This window comes from Spinacia oleracea, chromosome 1 (assembly GCF_020520425.1).
Source record: "Spinacia oleracea cultivar Varoflay chromosome 1, BTI_SOV_V1, whole genome shotgun sequence".
Taxonomy (NCBI): Eukaryota; Viridiplantae; Streptophyta; class Magnoliopsida; order Caryophyllales; family Amaranthaceae; genus Spinacia; species Spinacia oleracea.
The window spans coordinates 52,418,190-52,438,246 of record NC_079487.1 but is presented as its reverse complement, the minus strand read 5'-3'; the positions used below and the strand labels follow the sequence as shown (position 1 = coordinate 52,438,246).

Genomic DNA, 20,057 nt, shown 5'->3' with positions numbered 1-20,057 from the left:
ATCGAGGAGCCACTAAGTAATGTGGCTCCCTTGGCAATGTCTCAAGACTCTCAAGAAGTGCAATTCGATCCCTAGGAGTGGTTAGGGTATGGCATTCTAGTGCGATCTCTCATAATCCTCCATCAAAGTTTAGTTACGTTGCTTTTGCGTGGTTTAGGCCCCTTTACCGACGTCATTGTCCCTTCTTTGCTCTGTTTTAAGTGCCCCTAATATTCATCCTCTCAAAAAATTTGGCAGAAGTTTTGGTAAGTAGTTTGTTTTGCAGGGTTCGAGTTTGTGGTTTGGAGCTGCAAATCAGTAAGGTTTTGGTCTTGCAATCCGGTTGTGGTTTGGTTTCCAATGTTTGTAATTTCTTTCAACGTGTAGTTTGTATGTTAGTTCCCTTCTGTTTTCCTATATATATGTTGTAATACATTCTTCGTTTAATGAACTCCTTGTCCCAAAAAAAAAGAATTATAATGAAAAGTTTCACTCAAGGATTGATGTTAATGTGACCATGGATTACCCGACATTTAATATTTTCACACTGAACACTTTTCATGGATTTTGTAAGTATACAAGTCTTTACAACACTACACAATTAGGATGCTTAATTTACATTCAAGCCATTGCAAGTTGCCAAAATCATTTTGATATCTTAAGACCCAACCATTCACACCAAGGGTAGTCTTCCTGCAGGGAATCAAAGTGCCCATATATCTTGGACAGCTTCAGCTTGTGTGCTTTGCCCAGCCGGCAATCACATCCTCTGTTGATGCAATTGTTTTCACAAATGAATCCCTGGAAAATATATTCTGCACACACGAAATAGACGATCAGACGTAGAGGCAGGTGCAGTAGTGAGTGGGGATAAGAAGGATCTTTCAAATGCTTTGCACACAACAATCCAACTCTTTGCGAAAAAGGCTCAATAACAGTTGAAAGAAACAACTTAAAAGGAAAAATGGAAGTCAGGATTTGCACGTTTAATTGAATTAAAGTCGAAGCTTCTCTTACTTGCCCAACCCAACCTAACCCCACTCTGTAGTCCGTAGCTAATTATAGTTGTTTAGAAGCCTCTGCTGGTTCGTTTCTATTTCATTCTCCCTTCCTCCAAGACTTGACATTAATTCATTATTTATAGGGTTATGTATCACCTCAGACTGGGATTATTTCTTCAGACACCGCGTTTTCTGGGAGTGTTTTGGTTTAGATTAAAGGTGATAAGGTTAGTTCACTACATTGCTTCAACTAAGTATCTTTTACCTTGCTAGTTATTTAAAAATCATTGCAACTTTCTACATTTTTTAATTGATGTGTTTGGTATTAGACAATTTTGACCGAGGGTTAGGTTTCAGGTACTCTTTATTGGTTATGTTGGTTCCTTTGAGTGTGTGTGTGTGAGCGCGTGTCTATTTTAGTTTAGGCTCCGTTCTATTCGACTTATTTTGTCTGAATTTATATAACTCATGAGAACTTATCTGAACTTATCTGAACTTAACTTAAATTATCTTAACTTATTTGAACTTATTTTATCTGAAATAAACTTATTTGTGAGAGAAAATGTCTAAAAAAAAACTTATTTTTATATTATCTGAACTTAACTGAACTTATTATTTTGTCTGAAATAAGTGAGAATAAGTCGAACAACACAACTGGGGCAGACTCCTCTGGATTGGCGAAGGTATTATATTTTTAGGGATACAATCGTAGTAAATTCAAATAAGATAGATGCCAAATGAGGACATTTTTCTTGTATGTTAAAGTGAGAGGACATGAAGGCGTCAAATTACGATAAAAAGTAGATGAGTAATCAACGCAAGTGTGCAGATGAAGAGGAATATATGCAGATCCATAATCTTGTTATCTTTAGTCTTCTAAACCAGGCCATTTGTGATTTTAAGCTTGAAAGTCACACTCTTTCCGTTCAATTTCTGTTCTCTCAATTCAATAATTTATGGTGGGAAAATTTGATTGCAATAATCCTACCTTTGGTTGATTTTCTTTTATTAATCCCACATATGAGTTTTTTTTTAATAATCCAATCTTTTAGACCTATTCTCTTTTAAAGGTCTTGGCAGATAACCAACCTGTTGTAGCAGGTTACCTTGACACGTGTCACTCACTCACTCTGCTATTCGTCTAATATTTTTAATAGGTTTTTTCTCCCTCCTTGTTTTCTTTCCTTCTTCTTTCCTTCAAGTCGGCAAACCCCTATGTGTCACTCACTCACTCTGCTATTCGTCTAATTTTTTTAATAGGTTTTTTTCCCCTGCATGTTTTCTTTCCTCCTTCTTTCCTTCAAGTCAGCAAACCCCTATCTTTTAATGGTCCGACGACTCGTCGAGGCATAATTTTTGGTGGGTGAACTTGTGGAGTGAAGAGCAATTAAAGAAAGATAACCGGTTACTCACGTGGACGGTCATATGGGACCATTAAAAGAAAATAAGTCCAAAAAGTTAGATTATTAAAAAAAAAAGTCATATGTGGGATTAATAAAAGAGAAATTCCAAAAGAGAGGATTATTATACTCAATTATTCCTTTATGTTGTTAATATGAAGATATAAGTTCTGAACTTGAGATTAATATGAAGCATGTAAATACCAGAAGAGCGAGGATCATAGCATGGAATCACTCTTTATTTATGATTGACTACAAAAAATCCGTGATCGTGCAAAAAGCAGTAAAAGGGAATTTGTTAATCCCTCTGTTTCTTAAAACGTTTCCTATTTGATGGAAAACACGGGTATTAAAAAATTGTATGTGTGTAAGAAAATATCATGGTTGTTTACTTGTATCGGGAATATACATAATTTAATGGTTGTTTAACAAAAAAGTACCAAAAACTGGATGTGGGGATGGTTGAGTGGGAAAAGGCAAGTGTGTGTAAGAAAAAACAATCCTGTTGTATTTTTTTAATTGTTCTTTTGGCAAATTTTTTTGGGAAAGTAGGAAAAGTTTAAGGCTTAAAATCGAAGAAGAAAACATTTTTTGGGAATCCCGATTAAGAAAACAGGAGACGTTTTAAGAAACGGATGGAATATCTAGGGAGTCAGGTGAAAAGGGAAGAAAATTGACGCATTGTGTTCAGATTGAGTTTCATCAGGGTCCAGATTCAATTATCAAAATGTAATTTAGTCCTGATATGAAGTCAAAGCTCTGAAATCAAGGTCCACATGGCAGTGATGGAACAAGTCACCCTATAGGGGGTTAGAGTATAGGAGTAAGAAAATCAAAGTAGTAAATTTGTTATAAACATCAAGATATACACAAGTATGGTGTCCAAGATCATATTTGGAATAAACCACAAAGAGACTCCAACTTGTTTCTTCAAGTCAAGCAGTTACAAGAGGAAAAAGATCAAATGTGATTGGCCCGATTCAATCCTCGATTGATGAATGCTTCTAGGACCCTCCTCTTTAATTTACTTTTATTTTATTTTATTGTGATTCACTCTCTTTAATTCTCTTTATCCCATAAGAATTAAGAAAATAAAAAGAGAATTTTTTTTGACTTAAATGCACTTTCAATTCCCTCCTGAATTTCTTTTACAATTACTTTCTTAAAGATGACAGAAGCTGATTGAGGTAAAAGAGTAAACAGACAAGAGATACCTTCATATAAGACTTCACATACGGAAGTGACTCTGGAACTGACCAATTCTTGTAATGTCCCAATGCAATCTCCATATGGTAAAGCTTTGGTCCAAGAGCTAGGTCCGCAGCAGAGATCTTCTCCCCGTTGATAAAAGGTCCCTACAAGTAGATATCGATCAATATGTAAAGTTTAGATGTTCGACTGGTTTAACTACAAATGTTACTCCAACCACCATGAAACCCACATAAATCTCAAAATTGAGACTTTTCCAAGTATGAGGCTCATATTAAGCAACGAAAGGTGGGATTGGGAAATCTGCAAAGAGTGTGAGCAAGCAGATTAGTGTTCAAATTTCTGAAGCCAAAGACATCAGGATATTCCATTGGTTTGTTAACATGTTAGACAATCGCATACTCTATCTTCCTTAGTCCAGAATGACTGCCAACCATGGGCAAGCTCCAGCAAACAGCCTTGTACGTCTCTTTTATGTCACTAAACTAGAATACATCAGATAGTATTACAAGAAAACAGTCACTCATAAGAGAAAACAAGCAGCAACCAATAGCAACTGTATTATTCAGTCATCTCTGGTACAGGTCCCACAATGTAGCAAAGTACGTCAGCTACCAGAATTCCACTGTTTGGTTCAGTCCAGCAAATTGAATTGGTTTTCACCTAACCGAAATCCATTCACCAGGACAAAAGATTTATCTCACTTTAGACCTTGCAATTTTAGTAGTTTTGAGTTCCTTTTCCCGTAAGTGCGGTTGTATATAGACCTGCTTGTCATTGTTTTCACATATAGGTTGTTTGGCTTAGCTTAGATTTATTTTGACGATTTCAAACGTTTTCAACTCTTCTATACTCCGCAGTTGTTTTGTATTGTTATCTTCTATGTAAGTATGCCTCCGCGACAACTCCATTAAATCACTAGCCTAACCCCTAAGTAGATTTGGGAATGAGTATCAGGCTCAAGAGCTCGCAAGGTGCAAGCATGAAGCTAGAATTTAATAGGAGCCAAGGTCCCAGTCACATCCAGAGTAGGAAATTTGCTTCAGCATACACGCCAGTAACTTTTGGAGCAGCAGGAACGTTTGAAAATTAGCCGCTGAAGCGGATAGATGACTGGAGCATCCCCGGGCTGGACTCTCAAATCTACTGCAGCGAAGAAATGACAGGCGTTTCTACTTATATGTGTGGACTTTTTATTTTCTTTTTCCGTTTTATATAGGGAATGTTCTATCCGTCTCCCTCCATTGAGGAGGCTTAGCTGTAATTTAGAGGACTTAACCTAAAATTTAAGGATTTTTGAGTTCTTGAGTTTTCTAACGTGAAGAAGTAGAAATAGAGTGAGAAATTAGTTTGGAACTTGGATTTCAAACTTATATAAAAAAATTTAACTATTTCCTTTAAGCTTCTTGAGAATTTTCCTTACTTACATCAATAGTTTCATGCTTTTGCTTACTACTTTCTTAATGCCTGCTTAATTAGATATAGTGCTTAATTACTGTCAAGTTTTACTCCTAGTCCATGAGTGGTGAGTAGTCTTTTCTTCTAGGGCTTGGGTTAAAAATACCCAATAATGTGACTTCATTTGGAGCACTTTGTAATTTAACGATTTATGTTGCTAATGGCTTGATGATTTGTAATTGTGTTGGATTCCCTAATTGCTTGGTTGGATATCATCTCATGAAACATCAGAAGATGAAATTCCGGATTGCAAATCTCAGCAATAGACAATTTAGTTGATCCATGGAAATAAGACCTTCTAGCTAGACAGAGGAATTCTCATTATTGGAATATCAAAATGCTAAATTTAGCTAGTAGCTTGATTACACGAAAGAAGTTGGTTAAATAAGGAGTCAGGCATACCATATTATAGGCAACACAGATCTATAAAAAAGGAGAGTTTGGGATGGATGACTGTTGAGGGGGCTAACCATTATGAAAGATACTTGCATTAAGATTCATGTGGATCGAGCCTATTGACCCTTAACTACCATACTACTTACTACTTAGCTAGCATGACAAGTGAGGTTATACATTTTATAGGTGTAGCGACCGCCTAGCACACTCATAGCTGCCACTTTAGTAAGGAATTTAAAGCAGTTTGAAATAAAATGAGAGAGGTAAGCATGGAAAAGGAGGTCAAGTGCAGATAAGATACCAATCGTCTTCTTAGTATCTAATACTAGGTAGTTGGATAAAATGGGGCTCATCTAAGGGGAGGGGTGATGGTTGGTGCCCAGGAAGGAGGATCTCACATTTTCTTTCAGGTAATCATTGAAGGAACTGAGCTCGTTCAGTAATCCCTGCTCTTTTCCATCGCTGGGGTCCTTGCTTTTAATAAAACCAACAAATGCAGGAAAGATTTTTGAGCCACTGCACAAAAAACAGTCAAGAGTTTGAGACATTGACATACCATGTAGAATCTAGCTACAAATTCAATGATGTCAAATAGATCATACATCATAACTTATACAACTTGCAGCACTGAACCTCAACTCTTAATACACAACCAAGGAAAAAGTGGTATCGGTGACAATGTGGGACTACAGGCAGTAAGCAGTCTAATATCCTGTTATTCATATTCCATGGCATTGCCAAGAAGCCAGATTCAGATACAGCCAACAGGAAACCCTGATAGCTGGACTGCTGGAGTAAAAATAATAAATGCACTACATATGAATTTAAGAAGTTCAATCATGAAAGAACGACATTAATAAAAGAAAATATATTCTGCAAGAATACACCTCAAATTTGTCATCAGCTAATTAATTCCTCATTCCTCAATATCAAGGAATGACTAATAAATATATGGTATACACTCATATGAAAACTGTGATATTCTATGATTCTTCTTTGAAGCAATCAAGAACAAATTAACTACATGACATCACAGTTTTATAAAATATCAATAGGATTTTCAACTTAATGAAGAAAGATACAGAGTACTTGGTATACAGAGTACTTGTTACGAGTACGTAACATGGACAGAACATCACATTTCAACATTTGCAATAGGTTATTATGTTGATGGATTAATTTCATAGGAATCCACTACTAAGCTGAATAAAAGATCAATTTCATTGGATTCGTAAGTAAGTAAAGTCTTACATCTCCAACTCTCAATTGTCACTTAGAAATTTTCAGAATCTCTCACATCAATAATAGAACAAAGAAGGGAAAAGTTACTCCTTCAAGTGCCAAAAGATTAAAAGAATATTCATTTGGGTGCAATCTGCAAAGTTCAAAATGATTGTTCACCCATTCAGCAAATCTAAATGTAACACCAGCAATATCCTACGTTAACTGCTCCATGACTGCGCTCAAAACTACAATTTTGACTTCTTGACTTGCTTCCTCCTTAACTTCTTACTATCATAATGGAAACCGGAAAATAAAACACATGGAGGTGATAATCCAGACAGTGGATAGTGTCACAATTCAATCACTATTCTCATACATGGAATATTTTCCTTACTAAAGCTATGCAAGTGATATCACCTATTTTTCATATTGCAATTACATGGAAAAACATATACATGGTACTATTATTCAGATTCAGGAAACTTCAGAAAATGATACTCTCCCGGCCTAAAAATAATTGTCACAGAAGATAGTGAAATTTCAAATCAACAAGATAACAACTAAAGAGGTATGTAGTATTTCTCTTTTGAGGAATTAAATAAAAAATTGAACATTAAGAAGACTGTGTGGATGGTTCCAAACCCATATTAACTACATACAGCCAAACTCCAAACCTACAAACAATAATGAAAAAGGGAACATACACTGAACTCTTCTCGTCAGGTGTTGCCAAAGGTGGATTTGGGTATCTCTCTTCTAGGGACTTTGCGATGATATCTGAATCTGCAACCCAATTTTCATCGAATTTCACCACAGGTACTTTACCATCTGGATTGATATTTGTAAACCTGAGATCAAATGACAAAGACTAGCAGATAAATTGCGAAATTCGGGAAGGAAAAAAAAAATTAACTAATTTGATAATTAGCTGCAGAAAATTCACCACTCTGGCTTGTTACTTAAGTCTACCAGCTTCATATCATAAGGGAGATGCTTTTCTTCTAAAGTCAACAACACTCTTTGGCAAAATGGACCTGCATTAGAGTGGAAAAATAAATTGATGGTAACATAAATCTTGTTAAGCTATCTATCAGATGATCGAACAATCCAAAATAAATGTTTCAGGCTTTCAGCTCTGCATCACACAAATTCTGAGAAATAGCCATTTCTGAAAGAAATTACAAAATGTTAATCCTAATATCGTGTAGACGGAAAATTCTAGGAGTTTGAGCTAAGCAATGAGCTTGGTCGAGATGCAACTGTCCCTTGTGCCTCGTGCTAGCTTTTGTTTGTTAAAAAAAGAATGTTAAATCTTGTATCCCCCCTCATGCATGCATCATCTAGCTCTAACACAAGCATAACATATTTGTCACACCCTCGATTTACCAACTATAAATTAAAATAAATTGAAAATAAATAAACTTTCTTTGAAACGCGAAAGCTTAAACCTAAATCGGAGTATCACCGTCACACTTGACCATACTGGCAAGCGCTAAGGCTTTCAATTTCCCACTTTTACAACCCAAAGAGTAAGTGACCTATTAGTTACAAAGTATAAACTTTTTATTAAATGCTACTCGAAACACTCTAGCTCCTTTAACTCGATCTGCGATCTTTCTCAGACGATCAATCTACTTTGGTCAATATTGACCATGGTGTACAAATGCGGCATCGGTCGCGGGAACTGTTAAGATGATGCGGTAACGAAATGGTCGCGGTTCAGGTCACGGATTGGGCCGCGGTAGTCGCACATGATCGATTGGTGAATGAAATAAAAAGTTATTAAAAAATACTTGTACAAAAGAGAAGATTATTGGGGGAATTAAAACAGTAAAAAATGAGAGAGAAAGCACATGGATAGTGGTCTAGTGGGTTTGTTTAATTGTTTGATTGTTTCTACTTTTCACTTTTACCCATATGTTTTAATATTTTAATTAAAAAGTCTAGTACCCACCTACCCAAGTCGGACCTTGGCCACCTATTAAAAAGAGAAAAAAGCCCAACACGGTTCCCCACTTGCCCCAAGCCAGCAGTCACATGAAAAAAAAGGATATACTCTCTCCTTTTTATTTTACATCTCCTTCCTCTTCGTGTTCTTTACTTCCTTTAATGGGAATCTATAATTCTGCTTCTTCCTTTTCCCTCTAGTTTCCCTTTCCTCAATCAAACGCTCAAGGACGTGGTCAACTCGCAAATGATATTGCTTTATCTCGAGCAATTTGGACCTTTCAGGTCAAACCGTGCGAAATATCACCTTTTTATAAAAGAAGTGATAAATTGGCATATCTCATATCGGCAAGCCTCAAAATCCGATATACACCGGCCGAGAAATTCGACGTTTTACATAGCCCACACAAGAGAAGGAAAATTTCCAAGTGAAACATCATCGCAGGGCCAACATCAGAAAAAGACATGGTCGCAAACACACGTAGCAAATAAACACACGCATCAGCAAAAAGATAGTGATCATTTCACATCGAATAGCCAATCACATAACAACTCAACAAGCACACAAGTACAAAAGTAGATAAAGAATGCTTATTAAACCTTACACAGATAACCATAAGTAATAAGGGTTCATTGAGAAACATCATAAGTTCGCCACGAGCGGAATGTGAATTCTAGTCCACCATCCAATAATATGATGTAACCACGAGCGGAATGTTGGATCGAAACCACTACCATATTGTGTTGGACATAACCACCGGAGAAATGTGGATCGAGTCCACCACCCAGAGAAGTGTGGATCTAGTCCACCACCCAATAGTAATAGACTATTGGATGTAACCACTAGATAAATGTGGATCTAGTCCACCACCCAATAGCATTGGACCATTGGATGTAACACCAAACAGGTCTTAGTCCTTAAGTGTGCACACCCCCCATGAATGTTTTTAACTCAAAAAAGTAGAGTAAGACTAAGGTCATGATCATGGCTCCGACCAAATTATATAGCGAATTGTGCCATTTCACCAATATATTATGCCACCTTAGAGGATCCTTCCAAACGCAATTTACCATCCTAAGATTTTTACACCCTCCGTAATTTTTTTAAATGCATCACTTGCATGGCAGCATGGGCACATAGTTTTACGAGACCCATGCAGAATTATTATTAAATGATGTAAGTGGGCAAGTAGATAATTTATTTACTAAAGAAAAACAACAATGAGAACGATTTTTACACCCTCCGTAATTTTTTTAAATGCATCACTTGCATGGCAGCATGGGCACATAGTTTTACGAGACCCATACAGAATTATTATTAAATGATGTAAGTGGGCAAGTAGATAATTTATTTACTAAAGAAAAACAACAATGAGAACCATAATAGTGATAGCATGTGAGAGATGGTGGGTTTTTAAGTTATATAAGTGTGGACCATGAAGGAGAGAAAAACAATAAAATATTTTGACTAGGGATAAATGAACGAGAGAGAAATAACAAAATATGGTAGAAAGTTACCAAATGTAGAAGTCATGCATTTAGAAAATTAGAAAAAAACTGAGGGAGTAATAGTTTAATACTGATCACATGTTTAACCGTGCATATACCACAATAGAATTTTATGTCCCTCGACCATATAGAACTCGACAAATCAAAATAGCACTCGAATGAATAATGTTCAAGCTACAAAAATTATTGTATTGCGGGAAATCAATAACAAAATTAATCATCATAAAAACTCTACGTTCTGTCAAATGTCAAATATACAGATGAAATCAAATAACACTGCAAATCATACATAAGAGCAAATAAATTAAGTAGGAAAATCAATAAAAAGGTAAGGTCATTTTACATTAAAAAACTATTATAGTGGGTCGTATGAAATTTTCAATCAACAAATAAACAAATTTTACAATAGAAATTTCCAATATCAATCAACAAACAAACTAGAAGTCTTACGACTTGTGCTCATAAAATAACAACAATGATTAATGATTAATATAAATATATAATAAGGAACCCAAATCTACAATGCGAGTAATGATTAATGCACAACTCCAACCGACAAATAATACTATCCAAATCCAAGGAATCGGTAACATGTGGTTACGGCCGTTACGCATAATAGCTAAAGAATAATATATACACAGAATTTATTAAGACCAAAGTACGTGATTGCCTTAAAGATACAAAATATTAAAATGTAAGGATATGCAAACTGCTTGCGGCTACTGGGCAAGAGAAATGCTACAAAGGAAAATATCATTCATGATTTCATCATGGAATTTATTGGTTTGGACAATGGGTGGCGAGCACATGACATTGGAGAAAGGGGTATGATCAAGGCATCATTCTATGTAAATACTGTATAAGTAAATTAATTGAGTTTGGTAATCTTTGATCATGCATTGGTCGCAATGCAACAATGCTCAAGAGAGAAGATTGGTCGAGGGTAAACATCAACAAGAACGGCAAAAACCTCAGATAAATTAGGGTTAAAGGGTATTTATATGCTCGTATGACAAGGGTCATACTCATAATAGAATAGGGTTTCTTACTTTCCGAAAATAGAAATACAATACTTGTAATTTAGAAAACCTCAGTTTAATAAATAAATATAGTTTTATTTCAAATACTCCCTCCGTCCCTTAATACTCGCACCGCTTTCCTTTTCGGGCCGTCCCTTAATACTTGCACCGCTTCTATAAATGGAAATCTTTACCAATATTATATTATTTCTCACACTTACCTACTACCCCACCTACACCCCTACTCCCTACAAAAATCATTTAAAAATCCACACCCTCCACTCACCACTTCCCACCCTTACACATTTCCCACTAACTATATTAAAAAAATACTCCACTATCAACTAACATCCATTAAATTAATAGGCCAATTCAAATGTCTTAAACTCCGCACCGGTTTTGGGACGGAGGGAGTAAGTATTTATTAAATTATAAAATTTTGGGTATTACAATCTACCCCCTTAAAAGATGTTTTGTAAGTTAGGAAAATTTAGTGTATTACGATATTACTCTGACATGATGTGCCACTTAGATCTGATTGCCTGAACCTTAAAAAAATTGTCCAAAATTCGAAGCTACCTATTTGCTCTTCTAAGTTCTAACCCTACCTTTTTCTGTCCACCAAACACAAAGATATGGGATAATCTACACTCTATTCCCACGTTCATAACTCAAGCAGTTGCGGCTCATTTGGTATGATATGGGGATAGGGAATTAGGGATTGGGACAAGGACAGGGAATTTAACATGGAGAATTATTTACTGTTATCCCTATGACCCTATCCCTTGTTTGGCATGGTAGTGGATACATATTGAGATAAAACAACCAAATTACTGTATTATCCCTTTAAAATCATAAAGTTCAACATAAAGTTTTAAAAAAATAAAAAAATCAGCGTTTCTTGTATTTTTTGACAGGTACAACTCCTTTTTCTCCACTTTCACCTCTCTCCTCTAACCTCCATTTATGTAACTTAGACCTTTGTTTTTTTACAATTGGCTTAATTTCTCTCTCCTCCTATTCATTCTTTCTCCATTTCCGGTCTTTTTTTTTTTTAAGAACCTTCTCCAACATTCCAAATCATCCGTAATCCCTAAAAAACGAGATTTAATTAAATTTAAAAAAAAAAAAATCAAATTCACATATTCTTCGAGTAGATCTTGGTGAAGATTACTGATTATCAAAAAAATAAAAAAATCTGGTGAAGATGACTAGCAATAATAAAGAAAGAAATGACATGAAAAATCTATGATTATGTTGGAATTTGGAAGGTGAAGCAATCAGTAGAGGGGGTGAAGTCGTCATTTCACACGACAAGGAGAAACCCCCCTCCTTCCTACCCTCCGGTACAAGATTGGAGGGATAAGGGGTCATTTTGCCCCTATCCCTATCCCTTGCAAAATCACAATTCCTTCCAAACAAACATGGGATAAGGGGGAGTTGGGATAAAAAATCCTTATCCCTACTCACTATCCCACCAAACAAACGACCCACACATCTAATATAGCTGAACAATGTAATCAAATTATGGCAAACAGAACACCTTCATAAAAAGATCTATGTTAAACTTAAGGGAAGAGGTGTTTTAGTGTTGGAAATTTGGTGACAATGCAAAGAAAATGAGTGGGATGGGAATGTGAAAAGTCCCACATTGAAAAAACACCAACTTTATTTATTGTTTATATTTGGAGACTTGAGTGAAACACTTGTTTAAGAAAGCATGAGAGTGGCAAGGGTGGACCACAACACACACGCGCGCGCGCCGACCGGCCGGCCGGGTCGGGCTTGGTTCCTTGGGCCATGGGCCTTGGCGAATGCAGATCTCGGGCGTGGGGGGGTTTTGTGGGCCGGGTTATTCTTTTTTGTCATAAGTGGTTTTGATTAATTCTAACGTTCAGAAGAAGTAATCAACCACTAAATGTTGTCACTGCCCAATTACTCCACTAAATGCTGTAACTGCCTAATTACTCCACTAAACGTTGTAACTGCCCACTACTTCCCGTTTTCCCACTATTAGTCGTTTTATGGCTGTTACAGTTCACATATATATTCCACACTTCTGTTCTTCAGAAATACACACCGAAAACTGTTCTCTCAATTCTCTCTAAAACTCTCAAACATTATTGGGCAAGTTTTCTGGTCTCCAACCGAGGCTTAAGGTAGCGCGGATTTGTCTTTTAGAGCAGTTGTCGGCCACGGGGTGACAAATTGTCCAGTTCGTATTTACGTAATATCCAGATAAGTTGTTCTAATTTTATACTCCCTCCGTCCAAATTAGTTGTTACAAAGTTTGGTTATCAATTGTTATTTTATTGAAAAAATAGATGTGATAAGAGTTAGTGAGGTATATTTTTAATTGAATGAGAGAGGGTGTGTGGACAAAAAAGATTTGATGGGAAGAGAGAGACAATATAATAATTGTGGGGTCATTCCTAATTTAGAAGTGTAACAACTAATTTGGGACGGACGAAAAAGGAAAGTGTAACAACTAATCTGGGACGGAGGGAGTAGCTAACAATCTAAAAGACAATATTATGGCTATGAATTCGAAATTTCTAATTCGTGACATGTTGAAATTGGAACCTATTGATGGAAATAATTATAAACGTTGGGCTGTTAGGATGAGATTTTATTTGGAACAAATTGATGTTGCATATGTTATTGCTGATGTTGTGAAACCTGGTGATGAATCTGATTTGCATGATTTTGCGATGAAGTTTGCTAAGGATGATTGAACTTGAAAGGGAATGTTGCTTCATCATATGTCGAATGCATTGTTTGATATTTATATGGGTTATAATCATGCTAGAGATATTTGGGATGCTTTAGATAAGAAGTATGGAACTGATGATGCTGGTACTATGCGTTATTGTGTTAGCAAGTGGTTAATAGATCAGATTCATGCTTATTAGAATATTTGCATTGTTATGGTTGTCGTGGGTTTGAACATTTGTGATATCACTCTTGCTATTGTTTTAATTGAGAAACTACCACCATCATGGAAGGATTTCAGAAATCAGTTAATGCATAAGAAGAAAGACCTTACCTTAGAGGAACTCGTAGGTCACCTGAAAATTGAGGAGGAGAGCCGTATTAAGGATAAGGGTCAATCTGTGTTTTCTGGGTCTGCAAAAGCTAATCTTGTTGAACCTAAGGGCAATTTCTATTCTGATAAGTTTAAGGGGAAGGACAGTCTGTTCAAGCCCCAAGGGAAAATACAGAAGCATAAGTTTAAGGAAAACTGTTTTGAATGTGGGAAGGCTAGTCACGAGTCTAGGGATTGCAGGGTCAAGAAGAAGCCGGATCAGAATCAAGCCCACCTTGTTGAAGTTGTTGTTGATCCTAACAATTTTGTTGTTGTTGTTTCAGAAGCTAACCTGACATGTGATGTTGGTGAATGGATCGTTGATACAGGAGCAACCAGGCACATTTGCACTAACAAAGAAATGTTCACTTCCTATGAGAAGATTGATGATGAAAATGTCTTCATGGGTAACTCTGCTTCTGCAACTGTCCAAGGCAAAGGGAAGATCGTTCTCACTCTCATTTCTGGAAAAAATCTTACTTTAATCAGTGTTTTACATGTTCTAGAAATGCGTAGGAAACTGATTTCTGGTAGCTTACTCATGATAGCTGGTTTGAAGCTTTCTTTTGATTCTTATAGGCTAGTTATTACTCACAATGGGGAATTTGTGGTAAAGGACTTTTGTAATAGGGGGTTGTTTACTCTTGATGTTTCAATTGAAGTTATGAATCAGAAACCTAGTACTTCTTCTGCTTATATTGCTGAGTCTATTGATTTATGGCATACTAGATTGGGTCATGTTAATATTGCTTCAATCAAAAGACTTAAACACTTAAATATGATTCCAAGTTTTTCTAAAATTGACTTTTCAAAATGTGAAGCTTGTGCTGAAGCAAAATTTGCAAAGAAGTCATTTAAATCAATAGACAGAGGAGTACTAGAACTTGATCATAGTGACTTGGGGGATTTTAAAAATTATGAGAGCAGGGGTAGTAAAAGATATTACATTACTTTGGTTGATAACTGCTCTAGATTTAACATGGTTTATCTTCTCAAGTCAAAGGATGAATCCGAGGAGATGTTCCTCAAGTACAAGGCTGAAGTTGAAAATCAGCTAGACATGAAAATCAAGAGACTTAGGAGTAATAGGGGTGGTGAGTATGACCCTAACACTGCTAAGGCGTTTTGTGAACAAAATGGTATAGTTCACGAAACAACGGCTCCTTACACACCCGAACAAAACGGGATTGCTGAAAGGAAAAATAGAACTTTAAAAAATATGATGAATTCAATGCTTATTAGTCCTAATAATATGTGGGGGGAAGCTATTCTTTCTGCTTGTCATGTTTTGAACAGGGTACCTCACAAGATGCTGGACAAAACCCCATATGAACTATGGATAGGTCGAGCACCAAGCCTGAAATACTTGAAAGTGTGGGGGTGCCTAGCAAAGGTTGCCATACCCAGTTTCAAGAGAGACAAGATTGATCCCAAAACGGTTGATTCTATATTTATTGGTTATGCTTATCAAAGTGATGCTTATCGTTTTCTAGTTAAGGGTGCTAACAACTGTGGTATCATTATTGAAGCAAGAGATGCTGAGTTTTTTAAAAACACTTTTCCCTTAAAAATCTCTTGCATTAGTTATGATGTAACATCTTCTAGCACTTCTAATATTTTGCCCATTGCTCGTTCTTCCACTAATAATAATGATTCTGATTTGGAGCCAAGGAGAAGCAAAAGGGCAAGAAAGGAAACAAGTTAAGGTGATAATTTCATTACTGCTTTTTTAACTGGACCTTTCTTGATTACTGATGATTTTGTGTATATCTTTATTTTAGAAGACGGCCCTAGAACCTATGAAGAGGCAATGAGATCACTTGATGCAGTTTTCTAAAAAGAGGCTATGGATAGCGAACTTCAGTCAATCCTAAGTAATAATACTTGGGAATTGGTTAATCTGCCTAGAGGTTGCAAGCCCAGTACTTGTAAGTGGATCTTTAGGTAAGGGGTTTTACCCAAAAACATGGCATTGATTATTTTGATACATACTCTCCTGTAACTTAAAATTGCAACCATTAGAACCTTAATTCCTCTTGCATGCATTCATGATCTTGTTGTGCATCAAATGAATGTGAAAACTGTATTTTTGAATGGTGATTTAGATGAAGAGATTTATATGGTTCAACCTAAAGGTTTTGTTGTCCCACGTCAAGAGCACAAAGTTTGTAAACCGGTCAAGTCACTATATGGGCTTAAGCAGGCCCCTAAGCAGTGGCATGACAAGTTTGACAAAACAATGACTAGTAATGGCTATCATGTAAATGAAGGTGACTCTTGCGTTTATTCTAAACATGATTCATTTGGTTGTGTGATTACTTGTCTTTATGTGGATGATATGCTAATTTTTGGTACTGATTTGGATCGAGTGAAATAAACAAAAGAGTTTTTGAGTTCAAAATTTGAAATGAAGACATGGGTGAGGCAAATGTGATTTTGAGAGTAAAAATTATTAGAACTCCAAATGGTATATGTCTTAGTCAAGCTCACTATGTTGAAAAACTTCTTAAAAAGTTTGATTCTTTCAATGTTGATCCAAATCAAGACCCCCTATGATATAAACATCCATTTAAAGAAAAACAAAGGTGATCCTGTTTGTCAATTTGAGTATGCTAAGATTATTGGCAGTGTCATGTTTCTTATGAATTACACTAGACCTGACATTTCTTATTCTGTAAGTAGATTCAGCAGGTACACTTATAACCCAAGCAATGAACATTGGTGTGCTTTGAGGCGGTTGCTTAGGTACCTAAAGGGTACTATGGATTGGGGATTGCACTACTCCAAGTTTCCAGGAGTCGGGATTTTGTGATGCTAACTAGGTATCCGGCATTGATGAAATCAACTCCACTAGTGGTTATGTCTTCACCCTAGGGGGTGGAACTGTTTCTTGGAAATCTTATAAGCAATCTTGTACTGCTATGTCTACTATGGAATTTGAGTTTATTGCTCTTGAATTGGCAGGTCATGAGGCAGAATGGTTGAGGAACGTACTTGCAGATATTCCACTGTGGGGGAATCCAACTCTTTCAGTTGCACTTCAATGTTATTCGCAATCAACTATTGTCGTGGCAAACAACCATGCCTACAATGGAAAGAAGAGACACATCCGCTTGAGGCACGAGGCTCTCAAAGAACTGCTGTCAAGTGTAGTGATATCACTAGACTATGTTAAGTCTGAAAAGAACATCGCGGATCCGTTAACAAAAGGCCTACGTAAGAAACTAGTTTTGGAAACGTCGGAGGGGATAGGCTTGAGGCCCATTGGATGAATTGTAAGGTAACGAACTCCTACTCACTATGAGTTCAAAGAGGAACATTATGTAATAATTCAGAAGCACAAATTTTTGTTTTTGTCCATCCCTTAGATGTTTATGATGTGCTTGCTACTATTTGGAACGAGGTTGAGCATCCGGCTCTTAATGAACCCATGTCCATATTTTTGGTGGTGTGATGTAGCTCACACTTGATGGGAATCACCTACTTAGGTGTTGAAGTGAGGCCGCTTCCTATGAGAATTGCATGGGCTATTCTCTAGAGCACCTATGAGCATCCAGGTTATGACGTATGGCCAGTATAATGCGTCACTCTTATTGGCGGAGATTCAGAATATTATACATGTTCAATTGTGTGCTTTGAGTAACGGGTTTCTAACCTCCTATTAAGTTCAAAACGAAAGTCACTTGGTAGGAAAGAGATCCTAGCTTTGAATGTCACTAAGTGTTTATTCAAGTTGCAAGACATTGACACTTATTCAATTGTTTGTTTTGCCCATAAAGTCTATTCCTTTATTTCTTTCTTTTTCTTCTCATCCTCAAACCTGTGGGTGATTGTTGGAAGTTCTTGGTGAGAGTGCAAAGAAAATGAGTGGAAAAAATGGGAATGTGAAAATTCCCACGTGGGAAAAACACCAACTTCATTTATTGTTTATATTTGGGGACTTGCATGAAACACTTGTTTAAGAAAGCATGAGAGTGGCATGGGTGGACCACAACACACAAGCGCGTCGGGCGGCCTGGTCGGGCACAGGCCATGGGCCATGGTACTTGGCGAATGCAGTTCGCGGGCCTGGGGTGGGTTTTGTGGGCCGGTTATTATTTTTGGTCAGACATGTTGTAACTGCCAATTACTCCACTAAACGTTGTAACTGCCCACTACTTCCCGTTTTCCCACTACTAGCCGTTTTATGGCTGTTACCATTCACATATATATTCCACACTTCCGTTCTTCAGAAATACACACCGAAAATTGTTCTATCAATTCTCTCTAAAACTCTCAAACACTATTCTGTTCTAGGCAAGTTTTCTGGTCTCCAACCGAGGCTTGTGAGTGCACACAAACCTTGGTGTCATGTTAACCTGAAAGGCAACCGCAAGTGTTCTGCTCCATCGAAGGTAGCGCGGAATTGTCTTTTAGAGTAGTGGTTCGGCCATGGCGCGATAAATTGTTCAGTTTGTATTTACGTAATATCCAAATAAGTTGTTCTAATTTTATAGCTAACATATAAATTTCACTGGTAACTTGTAAGTATTCAATTCCGAACCTACACATAAAATATCAGTCAAAATCAAACTGCTGGTTGAAGGTTATCACATTACTAGTTCAAACAACACTATCGCCTTGGCTATTAATCCGGACGAAGGGAGGCCGCACAAATCCCAATTGCTGATAGTTTTTAAACCAGATTCCATGTATAACCCCTCCAAACCTTACGCATCAATTTAACCGAATTCAACTTCAGCATTTTTGCGGGCAATAAGATAAGCAATTAACAAGATAACTAAAATTAATTAATTAGAGAGATAGAGAAAGAAGAGTACATACAATCGCCAAGCTTGTTGGGGGTGGTGACAGATTCCTTGACGCATATTTGGAGTGGGTCCGAACTAGACATGGACACAGTAAGGTTTCTTTGGGTTCCGTTCTTGAAATGCTGGGTGAAAATGGTGCGATTGCGGCGGTGGAATTGGGGATTTGGGATTAGCTGGCGTTTGAGGGTCGATGATGAAAGTGAATACGCGACTGGTGTTATTTTAACGGTCGACATTTCGCCTCGGCCTCTTACTTCTGGAAAGTGGAAAGCGGAAACCAATCCAATCTCCCGCTATTTATGCATCAATTGGTTTTACATAGGCTGATTTTATATTAATAATAACTGAATTACAATAAAACTAAGTTTACCAAAGCCACATCTATTTATACCTAGTCTTTAAAAAGGAAAACCATTCATTTACCAAAGCCACATCTATCTATACCTAGTCTTTAAAAAGGAAAACCATTCATTATTATATGACAAGTGTCACCTCCATCTTTCAACACCTCTTTCGCTCCATCTTGCTCATTCAACATCAATTCACCATTTAATCCATACATTTATCCAACCTCTTCCGCTCCATCTCCCGATTTAACAATCATTATTCACCATCTAATTTATACGGGGTATATTTTTTCAATTTTCGAATTTCACTTCTCTATAAATCATATATTCGTACTAAAATCACAAACCCTCAATAAAATTAGCACTTTAAAAAACGGCTTAACAACACTATGTAAGAGCCCGTTCAATGAACGGGCTCAAAAGCTAGTTAACCTTAATAACTATTACACAAAGGCTACTTAAAATAGTAGAAATAGTTGCTTCTCCTTCTAGCAGGCCCGGGTTGCTGAAATCCAGTGTTCCATTTTCACCGGAGATCATTTCCATGTTGGAAATGGAGTTGAAGCTTGTGTGGTAGACCTTAAGATAGTTCCATGGAAACTTGTGAATCTTGGAAAACAAGAAAAGAAGAGGAACAAGAGAACCTTCCCGGACTGGATGAGACTTGACTGT

At 36.8% G+C, this 20,057-nt stretch overlaps 1 protein-coding gene across 1 annotated transcript; it reads right to left on the bottom strand.

Moving 5' to 3' along the window:
• Positions 1–453: 453 nt before the first annotated feature.
• LOC110799104 (glutathione S-transferase DHAR3, chloroplastic) lies at positions 454–19,336 on the bottom strand. The gene is made up of 6 exons (XM_022004304.2): positions 19,052–19,336; positions 7,611–7,701; positions 7,372–7,515; positions 5,842–5,959; positions 3,595–3,735; positions 454–794 (listed from the first exon to the last, which is right to left on the bottom strand). The coding sequence occupies exons 1-6, from the start codon at positions 19,272–19,274 to the stop codon at positions 711–713; spliced, it is 801 nt and encodes a 266-aa protein (XP_021859996.1). The 5' UTR covers positions 19,275–19,336; the 3' UTR covers positions 454–710.
• Between the last annotated feature and the right edge of the window lie 721 nt (positions 19,337–20,057).

What these genes read in the sequence shown, in the direction of transcription:
- LOC110799104 (XM_022004304.2), bottom strand. Translation starts at nt 19,274, where the DNA reads ATGTCGACCGTTAAAATAACACCAGTCGCGTATTCACTTTCATCATCG. An exon ending in TTAAGTAACAAGCCAGAGTG is followed by an intron (nt 7,516 to 7,610) that starts GTGAATTTTCTG and finishes ATTTGATCTCAG; the next exon opens with GTTTACAAATATCAATCCAG. An exon ending in ATGATTACCTGAAAGAAAAT is followed by an intron (nt 3,736 to 5,841) that starts GTGAGATCCTCC and finishes ATCTACTTGTAG; the next exon opens with GGACCTTTTATCAACGGGGA.